Source organism: Lathamus discolor, chromosome 3 (assembly GCF_037157495.1).
Source record: "Lathamus discolor isolate bLatDis1 chromosome 3, bLatDis1.hap1, whole genome shotgun sequence".
In the NCBI taxonomy this organism is placed as follows: Eukaryota; Metazoa; Chordata; class Aves; order Psittaciformes; family Psittacidae; genus Lathamus; species Lathamus discolor.
The window spans coordinates 106,188,581-106,204,146 of NC_088886.1; the positions used below are offsets into that span (position 1 = coordinate 106,188,581).

The window sequence follows — 15,566 nt, forward strand, 5'->3', positions numbered from 1 at the left end:
GAAGGTCTATTTCTTGTAGCTCTCTGAACCAGAGACCGGGTGAGAGATGAATATGAGTTTTCTCTGCCAGTAACTTCCAGCACAGACTGCACGCAAAATCTTCATTTAGAATGCATAAATGGCAGCAAAAGAGCCACAAGGGACCCAGATTTTAAGAGACCAGTTTAATATCCAGGTTTTAATGACTGCGCACCACAGTGGGCCCTATGCTCCTTTGCTGCTGTGTGCTCTCAAGAAGGGGATCAAAGGATGGACAGACAGACAGGAAGGGGCTCAGCAGAGCCTGCATGTCACCCTGGAGGATAAAATATTGTATGTCATGCTTGGAAAAATTGGGAGAGGTGGACCTCCCTTGCTCTGGAAGAACAGAAAGAGGCTTTGTCCTAAGGCACGTACTGGGGAGACTGCTCCCTGACAAGGGGGGTTTCTGCCTGGTGTCCCATGCCTGGAGGAACATGGAGGAGGTGAGAGGAAGCTCTGCTTCACTAGAGGGCCTCAGCAGATTAGTTCCTCTAGCACCCTCAGTGCCTGCCAGGCTTGGCAGGTTATATGCCCAAATCGAGCCTAAAAGATTCCCTCCTCACACTGCAGCTTGCCTGCCTGGGATGTTGCTCCTTGCTGTCCTTTGCTTGTTTTTTGCAGAGCCCTCGGATACCAGCTCCTGTTTCCAAATGTTTCCCTCTGGTTCTCACTCTGCCTGGCTGCACTCCTCAAAATATCTCTGTAAAAATACCCCACTGCTGGTGCCCTGGACTGCCCGGGGGTCTGCCCAGGGGATGTGACAGCCCGTTTGTACCATCCCGTGAAGAGCCTTTCTGCTGTGGGAGGAAGGAGACGCAGGCTGGTGCGAGCCCAGCCTCTGCTTCACAATCTCTTTCCTGCTGCTATAAATAACATAGGCGAGAGTCACTTCAAAGGGAAGGGCTGGCGGCGGAGAGGTGCTTTGGGGACCGAGCAGGACAGGGGCGTCCCGCTGCCAGATCCCACCCCGGCGCTTTGCATAAATAAATAAATCATGCAGCTAGGGAGAGGTGGAGAGAGGGGGCGAGCAGAGGAGGTTACTCTGGAAAGCCGCACAGCTCGCTCATCCCAGCTCCGTAGTTCGGAGGGAGTGTGTCATGTTACAGGGGAGCCGCGATCAGCCAGAGCACAACGTTGCCGGAGCAGCTGAGAATTACCTCTTTCTAATGGGGACTTTCATGTGCGAGCTCCTGGCCAGTCTGCGATGGAACTGAAACTGGCAGCTTAGAAGGAAACAAAACCCAACCAGCGAACCAAAAGACTGAAACACAGAAGGGGGAAAAGAAAAAAAAATCCTGATCAGATTTTTTTTTTCCTCTCCCACTCTTTGCTGCAGTTGGATTTTTTTTTTCTTCTGCATCCCTTTTATGTGTGTGTGGCTTGTTTTTATTTTTTAAAGATCTCTCCCATCCACTTTTGTCGTTATTGCTGTTATTTATCATTTGCTGGCACTGGGATCTCCCCTTGGACGCTCTTTTTCTATGCCTTCTGGATTGTGCTTCTTGGAGTAGGAGTGAGGCTTTATTTATTCTATTTATTTATTTATTGTTCTCAGGACAGGGAGGGAATGTTGGAGGAGAAGAGCTGGAAAGGCGTCAGCGAAGCAGCTTTTGACAGGGCGTGTGTGGCTACCCCCAGGACCGGCGACAGGGAGAGATGCTGCCGCCTCCCTCTCCTGCTGGGCTCCGGGCTGCCCGGTATCTCCCTGCTTTCTCTGGTGCTGAGCCTCCTGCTGTACTTTCGGACCTCTGATCTGCAGTCCCGAGTGTCCCACTTGGAAGCGGACAGACCCACACAGATCCCTGCCTGGCTCTCAGCAGACCAAATGGAGACCGCTATTTTGGGAAGAGTTGACCAACTGCTTGATGAGGTTGGTGTCTTTTCATTTTGCATGTACTGCAGATTTTAGGCACGTGCATGCTTGCATAGTTGCATTATCTGGTTTTGTTTTTTGTTTTTTGTTTTTATTTTCCCCTCCCTTAAAAATATACTTCTGCACAAGCGATGATGCTATGTTGAATTTCACGTGCCTTTAGGTCCCTCCCACCTTTCAAACCTGCCTGGTGTTTGCTTCCCTCTGCCCCAGCTCGTGCTGTGGCTGAGTCCCAGCACTTTGCAAAGGGGAAGGCCTCATTCCTGCTACTGGTAGGGAGGAAAGAGCCTCCAGCCTTCTCTGGTGACTGGTGACATTCCCCGACAAAAGGGAGCTAGGGGTTAAACCTGGAAATTCAGTGTGTGTTTGAGTCCCTGGAAGAGGGACAGGCAAGACATGATACTGCCAGTGTGGCTACAGAAGGAGGTAACTACAAACACAGTAATGTCATGATGGGCTTGCTTTGCTGCCATGCCAGCCCTGACCTCTTCCACAGTTCCTGGCTCAAGAAAGTGAGACACACTGGCACTGCCAGAGCATCAGTGTAGAGCATATGGCTGTGCTATGCGTGCATGAGCCCCGTCCAAAGTCCACTGAAGCCAGAGAGCTCTTCCTCTGAGGATGTGTGAGAGCTGCTGTTGAAGAGTTTCAGCAGGTCAATAAAGAGGGTCCACAAGCAGATTTTTTGTTGCCTACACCTTCTAATTTGCTATGTTGGATGCAGGCTGCCCAGGTTCCTCTGCCCTGGACAGGATGAGTAGCCTGTAGTATTCCTTGCCACATTGGGGCTTTAAAGTGATTTTGATGTGTCAGGGAGCAGATGGTGTCTTACATCTCTGAACTCTCCAGGCTTGTCCACATTGACCTGTTCCCACAGCTCTAGGAGAGGCTTGGGGCTGAGATTCATGGCTGGGGCCCATTTCTACCCACCTCTGCTTTTCTCAATTTATTCTAGCCTCGGCTTGAGACTGGCTGGAGATATTTCTCAGCTATCCCCAAAATTGTTTGTTTGAAAAAAATCTTGTGCGCTCCTATTTGCAAATGAAGAGAGGAATGGAATGAACAGTGTAGCAGCTATTGGGACCTGCCTTGTGGCAGTACTATTTGGCACGCAGGGGGACCAGGAACACCCCTAGCCCCCCAACCCTGCTTTTTAGGAGCAGTGAAGGTCTGCAGCAAGGAATTTAAACCTACAGCTGACAGGCTTAGCTACTGTTTGCAGGTGGTGTGCGAGCAGCTCCTGGATCAGCTGGGGTTTGCAGCCAAAAGTTGTGAACATCAAGTTAGCAAACACCATAGGAGCTGAAGGATGTAGTTTTGAGTGCCCTCTTTGCATGAGGGATAAGGGGGCGACAGGGCCCATGCGGCAGTAACCCACAGAAAAAAGGTTTTTAGGGAAGCAGAAGTGTTGCAAGTGACTGGACCTGTGTCCCCTGGTTGCACTCTTGCACAGGACTCCTTCCCTGCCGTGGACAGGGAGTAACGTGCAGTGGTCCCCTTGTTGCTGCTGGCACGAATCTCCTGGGAAGTCACAGTTTATCTCTACCAAGTGATTTGAGACGTGCCACAGGATGCCTCCTGGGACTGGTGCCCAGGGCCGGATGGCCCCCTGTGTCCTGCTGGCTGCAGCACCTTTCCGCCTTTTTATAGCCTGGCTTAGCAAGGAAATGGGGCTCTCATGATGCCCACATGCCCTGTTTTCTGAGCAGCCCCTCCTGAGCCCCTGGGGGTGGCCCCAGCCCCCCTCACAAAGGAGCAGCCGTGGGACAGAAACTACTGCTTGAGGAACCAGCACTTGCTTCTGGGTACCACCAGGGTTACCATCTCCCCACTATGCCACAGCTTCAAAAATTGCTTAGAGAAAGGTGCTGGAGCCTGTGAAGGAGCAGGGATGCCTTGCCCAGATCTCCTGTCTCTTTACACCTGGGAAGGTCTGCTACTCGGGAAGGAAGGAGAGCTGTGAACCCGGGGAGGGGAGACTCCCTGACTCCACTGCCTGTTTCAGCTGAGCTCCTAAACCAGCTGCTTCAGACCTCCACAGCTCAACCAGAAGCACTGGTGTGGGCCAAGTGGCTCAAGGTGCACAGCAGGGGGCTGCTGGCACACAGACAGTGGGGTGGCATATGGGGCTTTTCCTTAGGAAAGAAAATCAAATCCCCCTGGTCCTTCTTTTCATCAGGTCTAAAGTGGGTCTAAGTTGGATGGGTCTCCCAGACTGGCTTGTGAGGAACAAAGATGGATAAAACCAGGAAAGATAAAAGAGAGCAGGGAAAGGACAGGAGAAGAAAAATGAGGAAAGCAAATGACGGTGCTGAGCATGACTGGGGGGAGAGGGGCTGCAGCCGGGTTTGCCATAAGTGAACATGAAAGTGGGATATTCATTTCCCCCCCTGCTTAGACCCTCGCTGCATCTCCCTGTCACATCCTCACAGTTTCCTGGTGTTTCAGCCGTAATGGGTTTCACAGCTGCCAGCTCCGTGTTATCCACCACAAAATAAAGTAGCAAACTTTAAAGAAACCCTGGCTTTGGGAAGAGCTGGTCTGAGCTTGGCAGGGAGGTGGGAGGTTAGAGCAGCCCAAGGGCACAGGAGCACATTTCTAGTTCTCGTGGCTGTGAAGATCAGCTGGAGGGACCTGAAGAAGCAAAGTCTGCAAGAGCTGGTAGAGGAGCACTGTGGTTATGTTCAGAACTTGTACTGCTTTGTGCTCTGAGCTGGAGCATGTGATGCCCTCCAGGCTGTGCCACATTTTCTGCTCAGGTGTGGGCCAAAAGTTTCCAAGGATCTGCGAGCAGCCATGGGGGTGCTGTACAGATTGCACTGAAAAGTACAAAATGCCAAAGTCCTGTTAGGTGCCCTTCTTCCAGACAGGCAAAAATAACGCAGACTTGCAAGGAGAGGAGCTGGGTTGGTTTGCTTAGAATTTTAATTTTAAGCCAGCTGGTGGGGATGTTTTCCTGGTCTTGGAGCCCAGTTTTGGATCACCCACAGCTGACTGGGGCAGTGTTTCCATCTCAGCTCTGGATGAGCAAGGAGAGGGCAGCAGATGCTTTCCCAGAAGCAGCCTGACCACTGCTGCTTCACTCACTACTGTGTAAACCTCTGGCTGGTGTCAGCGAATACCAGAGCGGAATTTTCTACCAAACACAATTTGACTAAGTTTTCCCACAAAAACATCTGTGGGGAACAAACCAGGAGCAGGTAGTTCAAGGAGAACTTTAACTGCACGTTGGAATTCCTCTGCATTTATGGGATGTCATAAAATCAAACAGAAAGCACAAATAAACTTACTACTGGCATTTGCAGGAGAGGCAAAGCTTTCCAAAGAAGAAAACAAGGTCTTTTCCCATGCTGGCTAACATTTGGTGGTATTTCATTTGCCAAAAGCTTGTCAGAGTGGAGAGCAGGATGGATTCAGTGCTGCTGCTAGGAAGAAAAAAAAACAACAGAATTTGTGTGCTTGTAGGTATAGAGGTGTATGGTAGGTATAGAAGTGTATGTGTGTAGCACAACAGCAGTCATCCTGTAAACCTGGGGTAAGATCAGCTGCTCCTCTGCACTGTGCTGAGTGTGCTCAGCCTTTCAGGGGCTTGTGTTGAAGGTATTTGTCCTATCTTTTGTGATGCTGAAGGGATTCAGGGAGTGCCATGGATGGAGAGGGCACACTGATCCTCAGTATTTTCTGCTTCCTCACAACTTTCACAGGCTCATTTCCCTGAGACTCTGTCCTTATTTATGCAAGCAAAGGAGGCACACCTGAAAACTCCCTTTCCCTCCTGACTTAAAGCTGCTTTTTCCTCCTGGTTCAATGTCTTAAAGACACTGCTCAATTCTGCTTCACAGAGTCAGCAAGATTGCTCTGAGCATATCCCCTGCCTTGAATTTTAGATTAGAGTTTTCCATCCCCGAATTATGAGATTTTTTTTTTCTTCCAGTATCTCTGGTAGCTAAGCCCCATTTCCTTTCAGCTACTTGCAATCCTTGAACCTAGATGGTGTAACTTCCAAGCTTTTTGCTCCATCTGAGAAGGTTCACTGCTTGCTTTTGCTCTATGCCACTTGGCCCTGTGATTCCAGGAGCCGGGCCTTTAAGAAAAAACAGTGAAATTGGAGATAAAACAAGAAGAGTTAACAAAACCACCCGCCCTTGAAATCCTCCTGATGGTTGTAATAGATTATCTATTTGAGACATGTTTCTTTTAGCTGTTGGAGATAGTGGTGGGAAATGATTTCACCTCCCCGGGTGACTGCAAACAACTACCTCTGCTAAAGAGCTATTAATCTGCCTCCTTTGAAGAAATACCTTCTCTTTCACCTAATCTCAAGTGCCCACCCTAAATTGACAGGCACTTGCAAGGTTTAGGAGGCCACAGCCATGGCCCTTTAGTGTCAGGAAAGGTCTCTCTTTCACTGCTGTGTCCACCCAAGCCATCCCTGTCACGTAATGCTAGGGGTGAGTTAACTAAACTCATGTGAAAAGCCTGCACTGGCATTATTGCCTTTTTTCCAGCAGTGTTTCAGCCCAACCCCTTCTGGCCTTTCCCTCTTGCAGGCAGAGAGTTTTTCCCCTTCTCTGCACTCAGCGATGCACAGAGGTGCACAGTCCCCATGTCAGAAGTGATCAGCCCTGGGTCCAGTGCTGGCAAAGGGTTTTTTGATCACTTTCATACATGCAGGGGAAAGTGCAGCAGCTGTGGCACTGTAAAACACAACAGGCAAGAGCAAGAAGGCTATGCTGACAAACCTCTCTGTAAGAAATGTTTTCAGCATTTCTGCCAGGGCAAGAGGTAGCCAGTTACTGCTCTGATGTTTCATGATATAGGTGTTTCACAGGTGAAAAAGCAAACTCCAGATCTTAAAAAGGAGATCGTGAACACTGGATTCTCAGAGACCACACTCTTATTTTTGCTTACAGAAGTCAGCCTTGCCCTAGAATTGAATGGTTTTGTGTTGCCTGGGAATGAAAGCTTTCTCTTGGAAAGGCCAGTTTTAGAGGAAAGACCTTTCTCTTTGCTCTCCTGAGCAAAGCCAGCTTCTCATATTGGGCCAGGTGGTATTTTGCACACTGAAAATGAGGGAAGGAAAAAATGCCAGGAATACGTTGTGTTTCACCATCTCAACCCAGATTTGGACTGAGGTCTCCAGAAGCCAAGGAGTTTTTCTCTTGCAGTCAATGTTTGTTTAATAGACTGTGCAGGAAAGTGAACTCCAGTGCTCCTGAGTTCCCGGTAGGTTTTGCCTCCCACTGAAGGCAGGCAGTCTCACAGCATCATTGCCCTTTGCATTCACCAGGGATGTGCAGAGCTCCTGGGATCTAGGGAGGCACCATGATAGCCAGGGATGGGGAAAATGCCTGATTCTCGCACAGTACCAATGTTTGGGGCTGTGTGCCTAGCCCCGCTCAGCAGTACCCGCACCTTCCTCACAAGGGGGTTGCGTTCTTGAGAAGGCTATTTCAGTTGTCCCAGGTGTTTCCACTACACTCACCCGGCAGATAAAGTTGTGGGGAAATGCCATTGCCCCCATTCCTCTCCCGGTCATGCTCAAGTTCTGCTGGGTTATCACTTCCCTAGTAAGTCCAATTATGCTGCTCCTCTCCTTGCTCACCAGTAGAGCAACCCAAAAAAGTCTTGCAGCGTACCATAACTCTGGCTTCCTCACCTTGCCATTTCCCCTTGGTCCCTGGGGTGCCTCTGCACTTGACGGGGCAGGGATCTGTTGCATGTTTCTTTGCAGATTTCTATCCTATAAAGGGCCCTGCTGCAGCCAAGGGTGTTCGGACCTTCACTGGTTAGGAAATGAACCATCACCCCTCCCCTGTGCTAAGCGTGATTCCCAATTATGGGAACCCCACCCAAACATGACAGGCTTGTTGTTTTCAGACATTTTGGTTGGCACATGTGTAGATGGAAATGGGAACGCGCATATCTACATACCAGTGAAAGTGCCCAAATAAAGGCTCTGCTGTCCTATTTGTGCCCATGTTTGACCATTCGCACAAAGTATTTGAAGCTGGGCAGTGCTGCAGACCGCAGCCATGCCATCTGGGGGTTTCAGCTACATGGGAACATGCCCGAATGCAGAGATTCGCATATCTGTGATTCTAAACTGTGAAGGTAAACAGAGATAAAATGCTGTATGGGAACTGGCAATTCTCCTTGCCTGAAACCCTCTCCTTGCCTTGATATCAAATCAACTCACTATCAAAACATTTCAGTCTACCATGCAAAATAAAAAAAAAACCCTTTGAAAATATTCAAGTTCTAGTCAGTCACAACAACCCTTACTGATTTTGACTTGCAATAAGAAAGCCAGTCCTTTCAAAGTGAAAAAATGGAACTGTTCCAGCTAGTTCTGCCTTCTCTCATCCCAGACAAAAATGTGTTGCTTTATTTTTTTCCTTACTAAAATAAATTTCCCCAAAATGGATGCCTTCTTGCTGGAAGGTGCTCACTTACTTGTGAAAATCAAGTCATTTCTATATGATCCTGAGCAGGGGTTTCTGTTGAGCCCAACATAAGCCTGTCTCATTGACAATGTTGGCCCTGGTTGTGAAGTAGGTCAGACAGTAAAAGGGTGCAACTGGGATAAACCGTTGGGCTTGAGAGTCAGAAGGGAAGAGTGAATGACTCTTTAGCACAGGCACCCCGGCAGCTCAGTCTTCTCAAATCATCTAAAATCATTAACCAAGTGCAGTTCACAAGCATTAATGAATAACTTATTTGGATTGATTTGCATTTTCTTCACTTAATTGCAGTTATTTTAATAAAGTCTATGACTATTGGTGTGGATGCTGTCCCTAAAATATATTTTGCTAAGGACAAAGGTCAATTTTAATGACATTTCCAGTGAGGGAAGATGGGGTGGCCTCAGATAGACACTTATCTCCCCTTAAAGAGATATGCAGACAGGGCCAGAACGCAGACGACTGACACACCAGTGCCGTTAGAAATCCAAACACACTGAAAATTAATATTTTGACATCATTCCACCATGTGGAAATTCTTTATGGATTTTTTCTTGTTCTGCACTTGGAGAAAAGTAAAGCTTTACAGCTCTGAAGGTTTCAGGAAATGCCACTGCTGTTTTCAGGCCGCCTTCAGCCACAACTTTTCAGTGGGACCCTTCCATCTGTCCAGGTGTCTCCATGAGCATAAGGAGTCTGCTGTAGGGGGGAAGAGTACCTGCCTCAGAGCTCCATTTTTCATTTGTTGCAGGGGTCTTCTGAGAAGTGCGGCTTTCTCATGAGGACACAGTCACCTCTTTATTCCCACTGCTGGCTCTTGATTTTGTAATGCCTGTCAGGAGGACCACATTTGGAGGCCATTACGAAACTCCCCCAGCCTGCTTCCAATCAAACCCCACATTTCTTGTTCAAGACTATGAATTTTAATGCCTTTCTGTGTTCCCAAACTGTTCTGCTCTGTCTCTCCCATCTCTGCTCAGGCAGCATCCCCTAGTCCCACTTTTCTAAGAATTTGAGGCTTTGGTTTCAATGGTATTGATGAATCTTTTTGCTCCTTTTTCTCCCTTGACAGAAATTAAAGTTCCATTTGCCAAGGTTTCGAGAAGCTCGAGATACACACCAGCAATGCAACTGCCCGGCAGGTAGGGATCTGGGATGGCTTCACTTTGGAAGGGCTTTTTTTGTCTATAACTTGTTGGAAGCTTTTATAATGCTGTGGGGCATACAAACATAAATTTATGCATGCTTGTATAATAGAGTGCTTGATGTATAGGAAATCAATATGGAGATGCGTGTAACAAGTTGGGTGCATACGTAAATGCTCCTTTCTCATATGACAGACACAGCAGGAAAAAAGATAAGACATCCAGGCAGATATTTAGGTAGTCAGTAAAGAAAGAAATATACATGTAGAAGGCAAATATTCCCATTAATTTCAGACGTGAATTTTAAAGTGGGCAGAATGGCTCTTGGGAAGTGCATCTTTCTTGGTTGACTTGAGAAGGTTTGAAACACGTAGGCTAGACCCAACACTAAAGCTTAACAGCTAAACTTTGGTGAGCCAAAATGCCTCTGGGACGAGAAGATTTGAATTCCTTGGTGTTGTACAACTATCTGAGGCATCTTGCAGAACAACAGCCTTTTGTTAGAAGCAGCCATTTATCAGGGGGTTGAATGAAGTGGTCACTCAAGGTCCCGCTCACATAACATACAGAAATATTATGGGATTGCTTAATTGCATTATGTTTTTAATCATGCTAATATCAAAAGGCTTTTTGAGACATCTTCAGAAGTGGTTTCAATACAATAAATGACAAAACATTTGTGAATGGCATTTCATTCCATTACCATGAATCATACAGCCTTCTCCATTGCCTTTTGATGCATTTGACTGTGTAGCAAAACCAGAGAAGTAGCAACTACCACTCGCATCCAAAGTCAAAGTTTTGGGGGTGTTTGAATATGTATGTCCAAACTGAGTAGCTGAAGCTCATCTTCAAAAAAAAGAAGGAGGGATAGTTGTGTCTGGATGAGCATCTGAAAGTGTCATTTCCATTTTCTGTGGTTTCTCCTTTGGTTCTCTTTGGTGCCCCTATGTGAGGTGTTTGACAGTGTCTGGTGGTACACATATGTCCTGGTTTTGAGCAGCAGCAGTCATTTTTCTCCTTCTTAGGAGCTAGTGCAGTGCTGTGTTTTGATCTTTTGGCCTTGGAACAGTGGTGATAACGCCGATGTTTTCAGTTGCTGCTCGAATGTTTGGTCTGGCCAAGGACTTTCTGAGCCTCATGCTCTGCCAGGGAGGAGGGGAGGCCGGGAGGAAGAAGAGACAGGACACCTGACCCAAACTGACCAAAGAGGTATTCCATACCACAGCACGTCATGCCCAGGATGTAACTGAGAGTGACCCGGAAGGGGGTAGAGGGACTGCAGGGTTGGAGGAGGTATCGGTCGGTGCTTGGCTGGGGGGAGTGGGGCGAGTTACTGGTTGGCTGGTGTTGAGGTGTTGTATTCTTTCCTCTTGTTATTTCCTTTAGCATTATTATTATTGGTGGTAGCAGTAGTGATTTGTGTTATACCTTAGTTACTAAACTGTTCTTATCTCAACCCGTGGGAGTTGCATTCTTTTCGATTCTCCTCTCCGTCCCTCCAGGAGCAGGGGGAGGGCAAGAAGGGGGGGGAGTGAATGGACGAGGTTTGTGGTTGGGTTTAAACCACGACAACATATCAAAGTGTATTTAAGTATGATCAACAGTGGGATAACGGTGGATGAAATGATGAAGGGGGCTGTCTTTGGTGTAGGTAATGTTGTCTGGAAACCAGTACATTTACACCTGTGTACAGGCATAGGAGGTACAGTCTCTTGTCAGACTAAAATGGATTTGTAAGGTAGTAGCTCTTAAAAGGAAGAGGTAAAGCTGTGCTGGTTTGTGATGGAAAGGAACTAAAATCCAGGATCCAGACTTGTAGATCATTGGGAAGTGCCTGATTTGACTAGTCTGTATCAGGACTGTTGGATTTTTTTTTTTAGTACCAGAAAGAAAAAAAACTAAGGAATTATTTTGGTTTAAATTTAGAAGACAGTACAAATGAAATGTCTTCCTAGTATCTTTTCTCCAATGATCAGATCAAAACTGAGTTCAATTGTTTTTAAATTTCAACCTTTTTCCTTCAATGGGAATGCAAATCATAGCACTAATCTGTTTTCAAGTTCTGCCCAGACTTGACATATAAATGCCATAAAACCACAGGAATGAATATCTTCCTGGTGTTTCTGAGCCAGCTTGGAGAATGAAACTTAGACCTTGAACGCAGAGCAGGGAAAAAAGATTCACTGATTTTTGATGCCATCTGAATATGACCCCCTACACCATGAGTGTGATGGGTCAATTACCCAAGTGTTTCAGGATAAACAACTTCATACTTGCTTACAGGTACTCACAACCCTTGTGAAGGCCTCAGCACTGGCTGGTGCTGTATTTCTCATAACACTTAGGTTATAATGCTCATTTCGTTAAGCTCATAGTATTTCTGAAAGACAGCTTTGATTCAGGAGAACAATAACAAAATGTCTCATGTTCAGGCCTCCTTTTTACCTGTCAGACTTGCTTGTCTTCATCAAATATGCTATGGATACAGAAACTACTTGTAAAACTTTCCCCCACCCTGCCAGCCAGGGGGGATGAAGCTACGTCCCAAAGGTGATGTTGTGGCAGATGAAGTCTTGATTGGCTTTGGGCAATGCAGCAATGAAGGCACCCCGAGTCAGCTGTTGTCTCATCTCAGACCCTTTGCCATGAGGTGTTTCCTTTTGGTCTCCAGGCTGATGCAACACAGGCTACCTGAAAGCACTGTTTTGTTGTTTCAATGTGGCCTCTCTTCCAGCCCAAGACCTTGGGAATCCTTTTCTTCAGTGTATTTTTCCCGTGTTTTTAAAAGGCCCTAGGGACCAGGCAATGTGACGCTAGCAGAAGACCAAGGTATTCGGAAGCACCGAGAAGAATCAAGATGTTGCAAGATTTGGCACATGCCCATTGCTTCTAAACACATTATGTTCCTCACCAAAAATAAATGTTTATCAGAAGTGACATTTGAGTTCTTCCCTAACTGTGAGCTAGGTTGCTGCACGGCAAAGTAGGGGAAAAGGAAGACAAGTTCATTTACTGGCCTGTTCTCTTCGGATGTGGAGGTCCTGGGCAGTGTCACCCATTGCCGTAGAAGAGCTTCAGGAGATGGGGGGTTGTGAATATAAATGGTTTGGAAAAGGTCAGAATAGAGGAGCAAGAAGACTGTGAAGCGTGTAACTGTGTTTTGGCTATCTATCTGAGTGCGTGTGATAAGGACTGTACCAATAACATGGTCAGGAAAACAGCGCAGCTGTATTTATAGCAGATGATAAGGAAATGTAAGTTTCCTTCAGCTAGGAAGTTGCTGCTTCAGATCACTTGGGCTGGGGCTGGGTGTGACTACATGTGAGCGAGATGTCACTCCTCAGCACTGTGTTTTTTGAGCTCAGAGGTCGCAACAGGCTTCTCTACTGGTCTCAGCAGAGAGGACACAACCCCCAGGGTTAGCATAACCTTCCTGGGTAATTAATGATGCAGTTCCCTTCGTCTGATAGTTAACCTGTGTGATTCCTTCTGTCCCCACTGTCTGCCAGACTGATCTGCAACAGCTTCATACAGATTGGGAAATGGCCCCAAGGCCTCAACAGCACCAGTGACCGTACCCAGCTCTTCGCCACCCCAGGCCATGCACCACATTCGGGTCAAGTGTGGAGAGGGAGCTCAGCACAGGTTTTGATCCAAGGTCATTGTGAGCTGGGGTGAGACTTGGGGAGTTTTTCTGGGTGTGAGCAGATGCTGGTGAGACCATGGCTCTGATTTCTAGAAGCGAGCCTCCCCTTGTGACTTTTGCTCAGATGAGGGAAATATTTCTTCTTCACATGGAATTTGGATGTGGCTGACAGCTACCTGGGGCTGGAGGATCCTCTCACAGCTAACTGCCCTCCTTTGATTTCTGCTACATAATAACAAAACGCTGCAAGGGAAAAGCCTCATGTTTCAGGTTGACAAAGTGAAAACCTAACTTCTGCTGGTCTGATCCAGACCTATATGCAGATCCAGACACTGTTGGCCTGGATGGTCTCAAACGACCAGGGATTACCACCAGATCCCTCTCCCACAAGCCTTCTTGGCGGAGGTGGGCGCTTGTGTATTTTATATACTGTTACTCTCTTTATTAGACCTTTCCCATCTTCCCCTCTTCAGCTCCTATTTTCACAGTCCCCACGTGGCTGTTTTTCACTCTGCTGGCTCTCTGCTCCAGTCTTCAATATCCCTTACAAAAAAAAAAAGTCAAAAAAGTTGGCTTCTTTCCCCCTGCCCCCGCAATGCTTGTTTTGGTCCAGTTTCTCCTCCGGCAGGTTGGGAGCCTGCAGGGCTGGAGGCGGTCAGCCATGCAAGCAAGGAAGCAGCTCGGAGGGATGCCGAATGGCTTTTCCATCCCTCCCCGTGGCAGCACTCGGGGGCAGAGGAGGGACCTGGGCTGCGGGAGGAGGCAGCTCCGGCCCTATGGGCTCCTTGGGAGTGGGATTGGTGGTCAGATGGAGGTTGCACAACCCCGCCACAAATCAATGTACCTTCTGCTGTTACAGGGGCTTAGATGGCGGTGTGGGGCAGCTGCTAGGATTTTGGTATTGATCAGGAGCTGGGGTCTTCCTGGCATTGTTTGCAAGGGAATCGCAAAGGGAATTTGCAAGAGAATGTGCCCTGGACATTGTTCTACAATACTTCATCCATGTTCCTTATCTGCCCCAGCCCAGGACTCACGGAAAGCTGCTTGGCCATTTTCTTCAGTTCCAACTGACCTGACAGAAATACTGGCAGGAGCTGCCACATCTCACAAATGCTGTTTCCCTTCTTGCAGGGTGGTCAGCGAAAGCAAAGATGCAACAGTGGCCCCAGTTGCTCCCTGCAGCTGTGGGCCACATGGTGTGCACACTCAGTCCAGGCATCCTGCTCATCCTCTGCTTGCCCCTTTGGGTACACCCATCCCATGCTGGCTGGACCTCTTGGCACAGCTGCAGCTGCTGAAGGAGGCCAGCAAAAAATCAGTACAGGGCTGCAGTGGGTCTTTGGCTCCCACCCAGGAGGTGTCACCCAGAGCTGGCAGGGCTATTTGGCAGGAGGTGGCAGGATTTCCGATGTCCTGACCCCTGCCTGGCCCCGCAGGCAGCCAGCAAGCAGGAAACATTGGGAAGGGCAAGACACAGGCTGGCGGACAAGGGGTTGGTGGGGATGGCTGTAGCAGGAGAGACCTCTAGGCAGTGCAGGCTGAGCCCTGGCCCTGCATCACCCGGGCAGGAGGTTGCGTCCAAGTGGATACATCTGTTTCTCCCTTGGAATTCTTGTCTCCTCCCCAAACACCTCTGAGGAGATGAGCCAAAAACATGGGCAGCACTGGAGTCCTGCCTCCTCCCCACTTCCACACCTCAGCCGGGTGCTCTGCCTCTTGCCAGGCTGTTTTCCTGGCTTTCCTGTTTTCTTGCTGTCATTCTTAACACAATCCTTTTTCAAGTTGCTCTGACAGATCTGAATGTTCCTGTGAGATTAAAAGCCTGAACACACTGGTGAGCCCTGAGAGGTGAAGGAGATATATGGGAAGGTCACCCCAGCTATTTAAACGCTGGCAGCCATGAGCTGTGTCAGTGGTCCTGGCTCAAAGCCATGAGGAATGTGAGGTGGGAGTGTGCAATGAAACACCCGTTCCCGTGGCCCTCCTGTCAGGAGGTGCACTGAACTAATTGAAGAGTTGTGGGGTTTTTTTGACCCCCTTTCAGGATGATAAGTCAGCATGGTTTTCTATGCTGACTATGCAAAAGGTGTTCTCTGTTTTAAGTGTCTGAAGGCAGTATTTGACAACGTCTAACCAAAAAATTGGAAAAAAGGACATTTGTCTCAAGCAGTCACTCCTTGCCAAAAGCTTTGAGCTTTCTGAATTGCCTTTTTCCTTTGAATGCACTGGCAAAGCCGGACTTTGAATGCACTGCAGCCGGACTGGCTGGAGAGAGCTGAGCAGTGGAGATAGCAGTGCCTGGGCTGCTATGAATGGGCATCCGATACCACCGCAGCCAGAGCAGCATGTTGCCATGTCAGAAAATGTGTTTTGCTGGCATGGCATCCCCATGGCATGGCACATCTGGAAGAAAA

General features: G+C 48.0%; 1 protein-coding gene across 2 annotated transcripts; it reads left to right on the top strand.

Annotated features, from left to right (window-relative positions):
• The first annotated feature begins 939 nt into the window (after positions 1-939).
• LOC136010194 (collagen alpha-1(XIII) chain-like) lies at positions 940-13,104 on the top strand. 2 transcript variants are annotated; one of them, XR_010610784.1, is made up of 3 exons: positions 940-1,891; positions 9,431-9,500; positions 12,295-12,411. XR_010610784.1 is itself a non-coding variant. In XM_065671014.1 (3 exons), exons 1-3 carry the CDS (start codon positions 1,589-1,591, stop codon positions 13,018-13,020), a joined length of 378 nt encoding a protein of 125 aa, XP_065527086.1. In that variant the 5' UTR covers positions 940-1,588; the 3' UTR covers positions 13,021-13,104. The 2 variants fall into 2 exon arrangements, 1 of the variants encoding a protein (XP_065527086.1); XM_065671014.1 differs by lacking the exon at positions 12,295-12,411 and adding an exon at positions 13,016-13,104.
• The last annotated feature ends 2,462 nt before the right edge of the window (positions 13,105-15,566 follow it).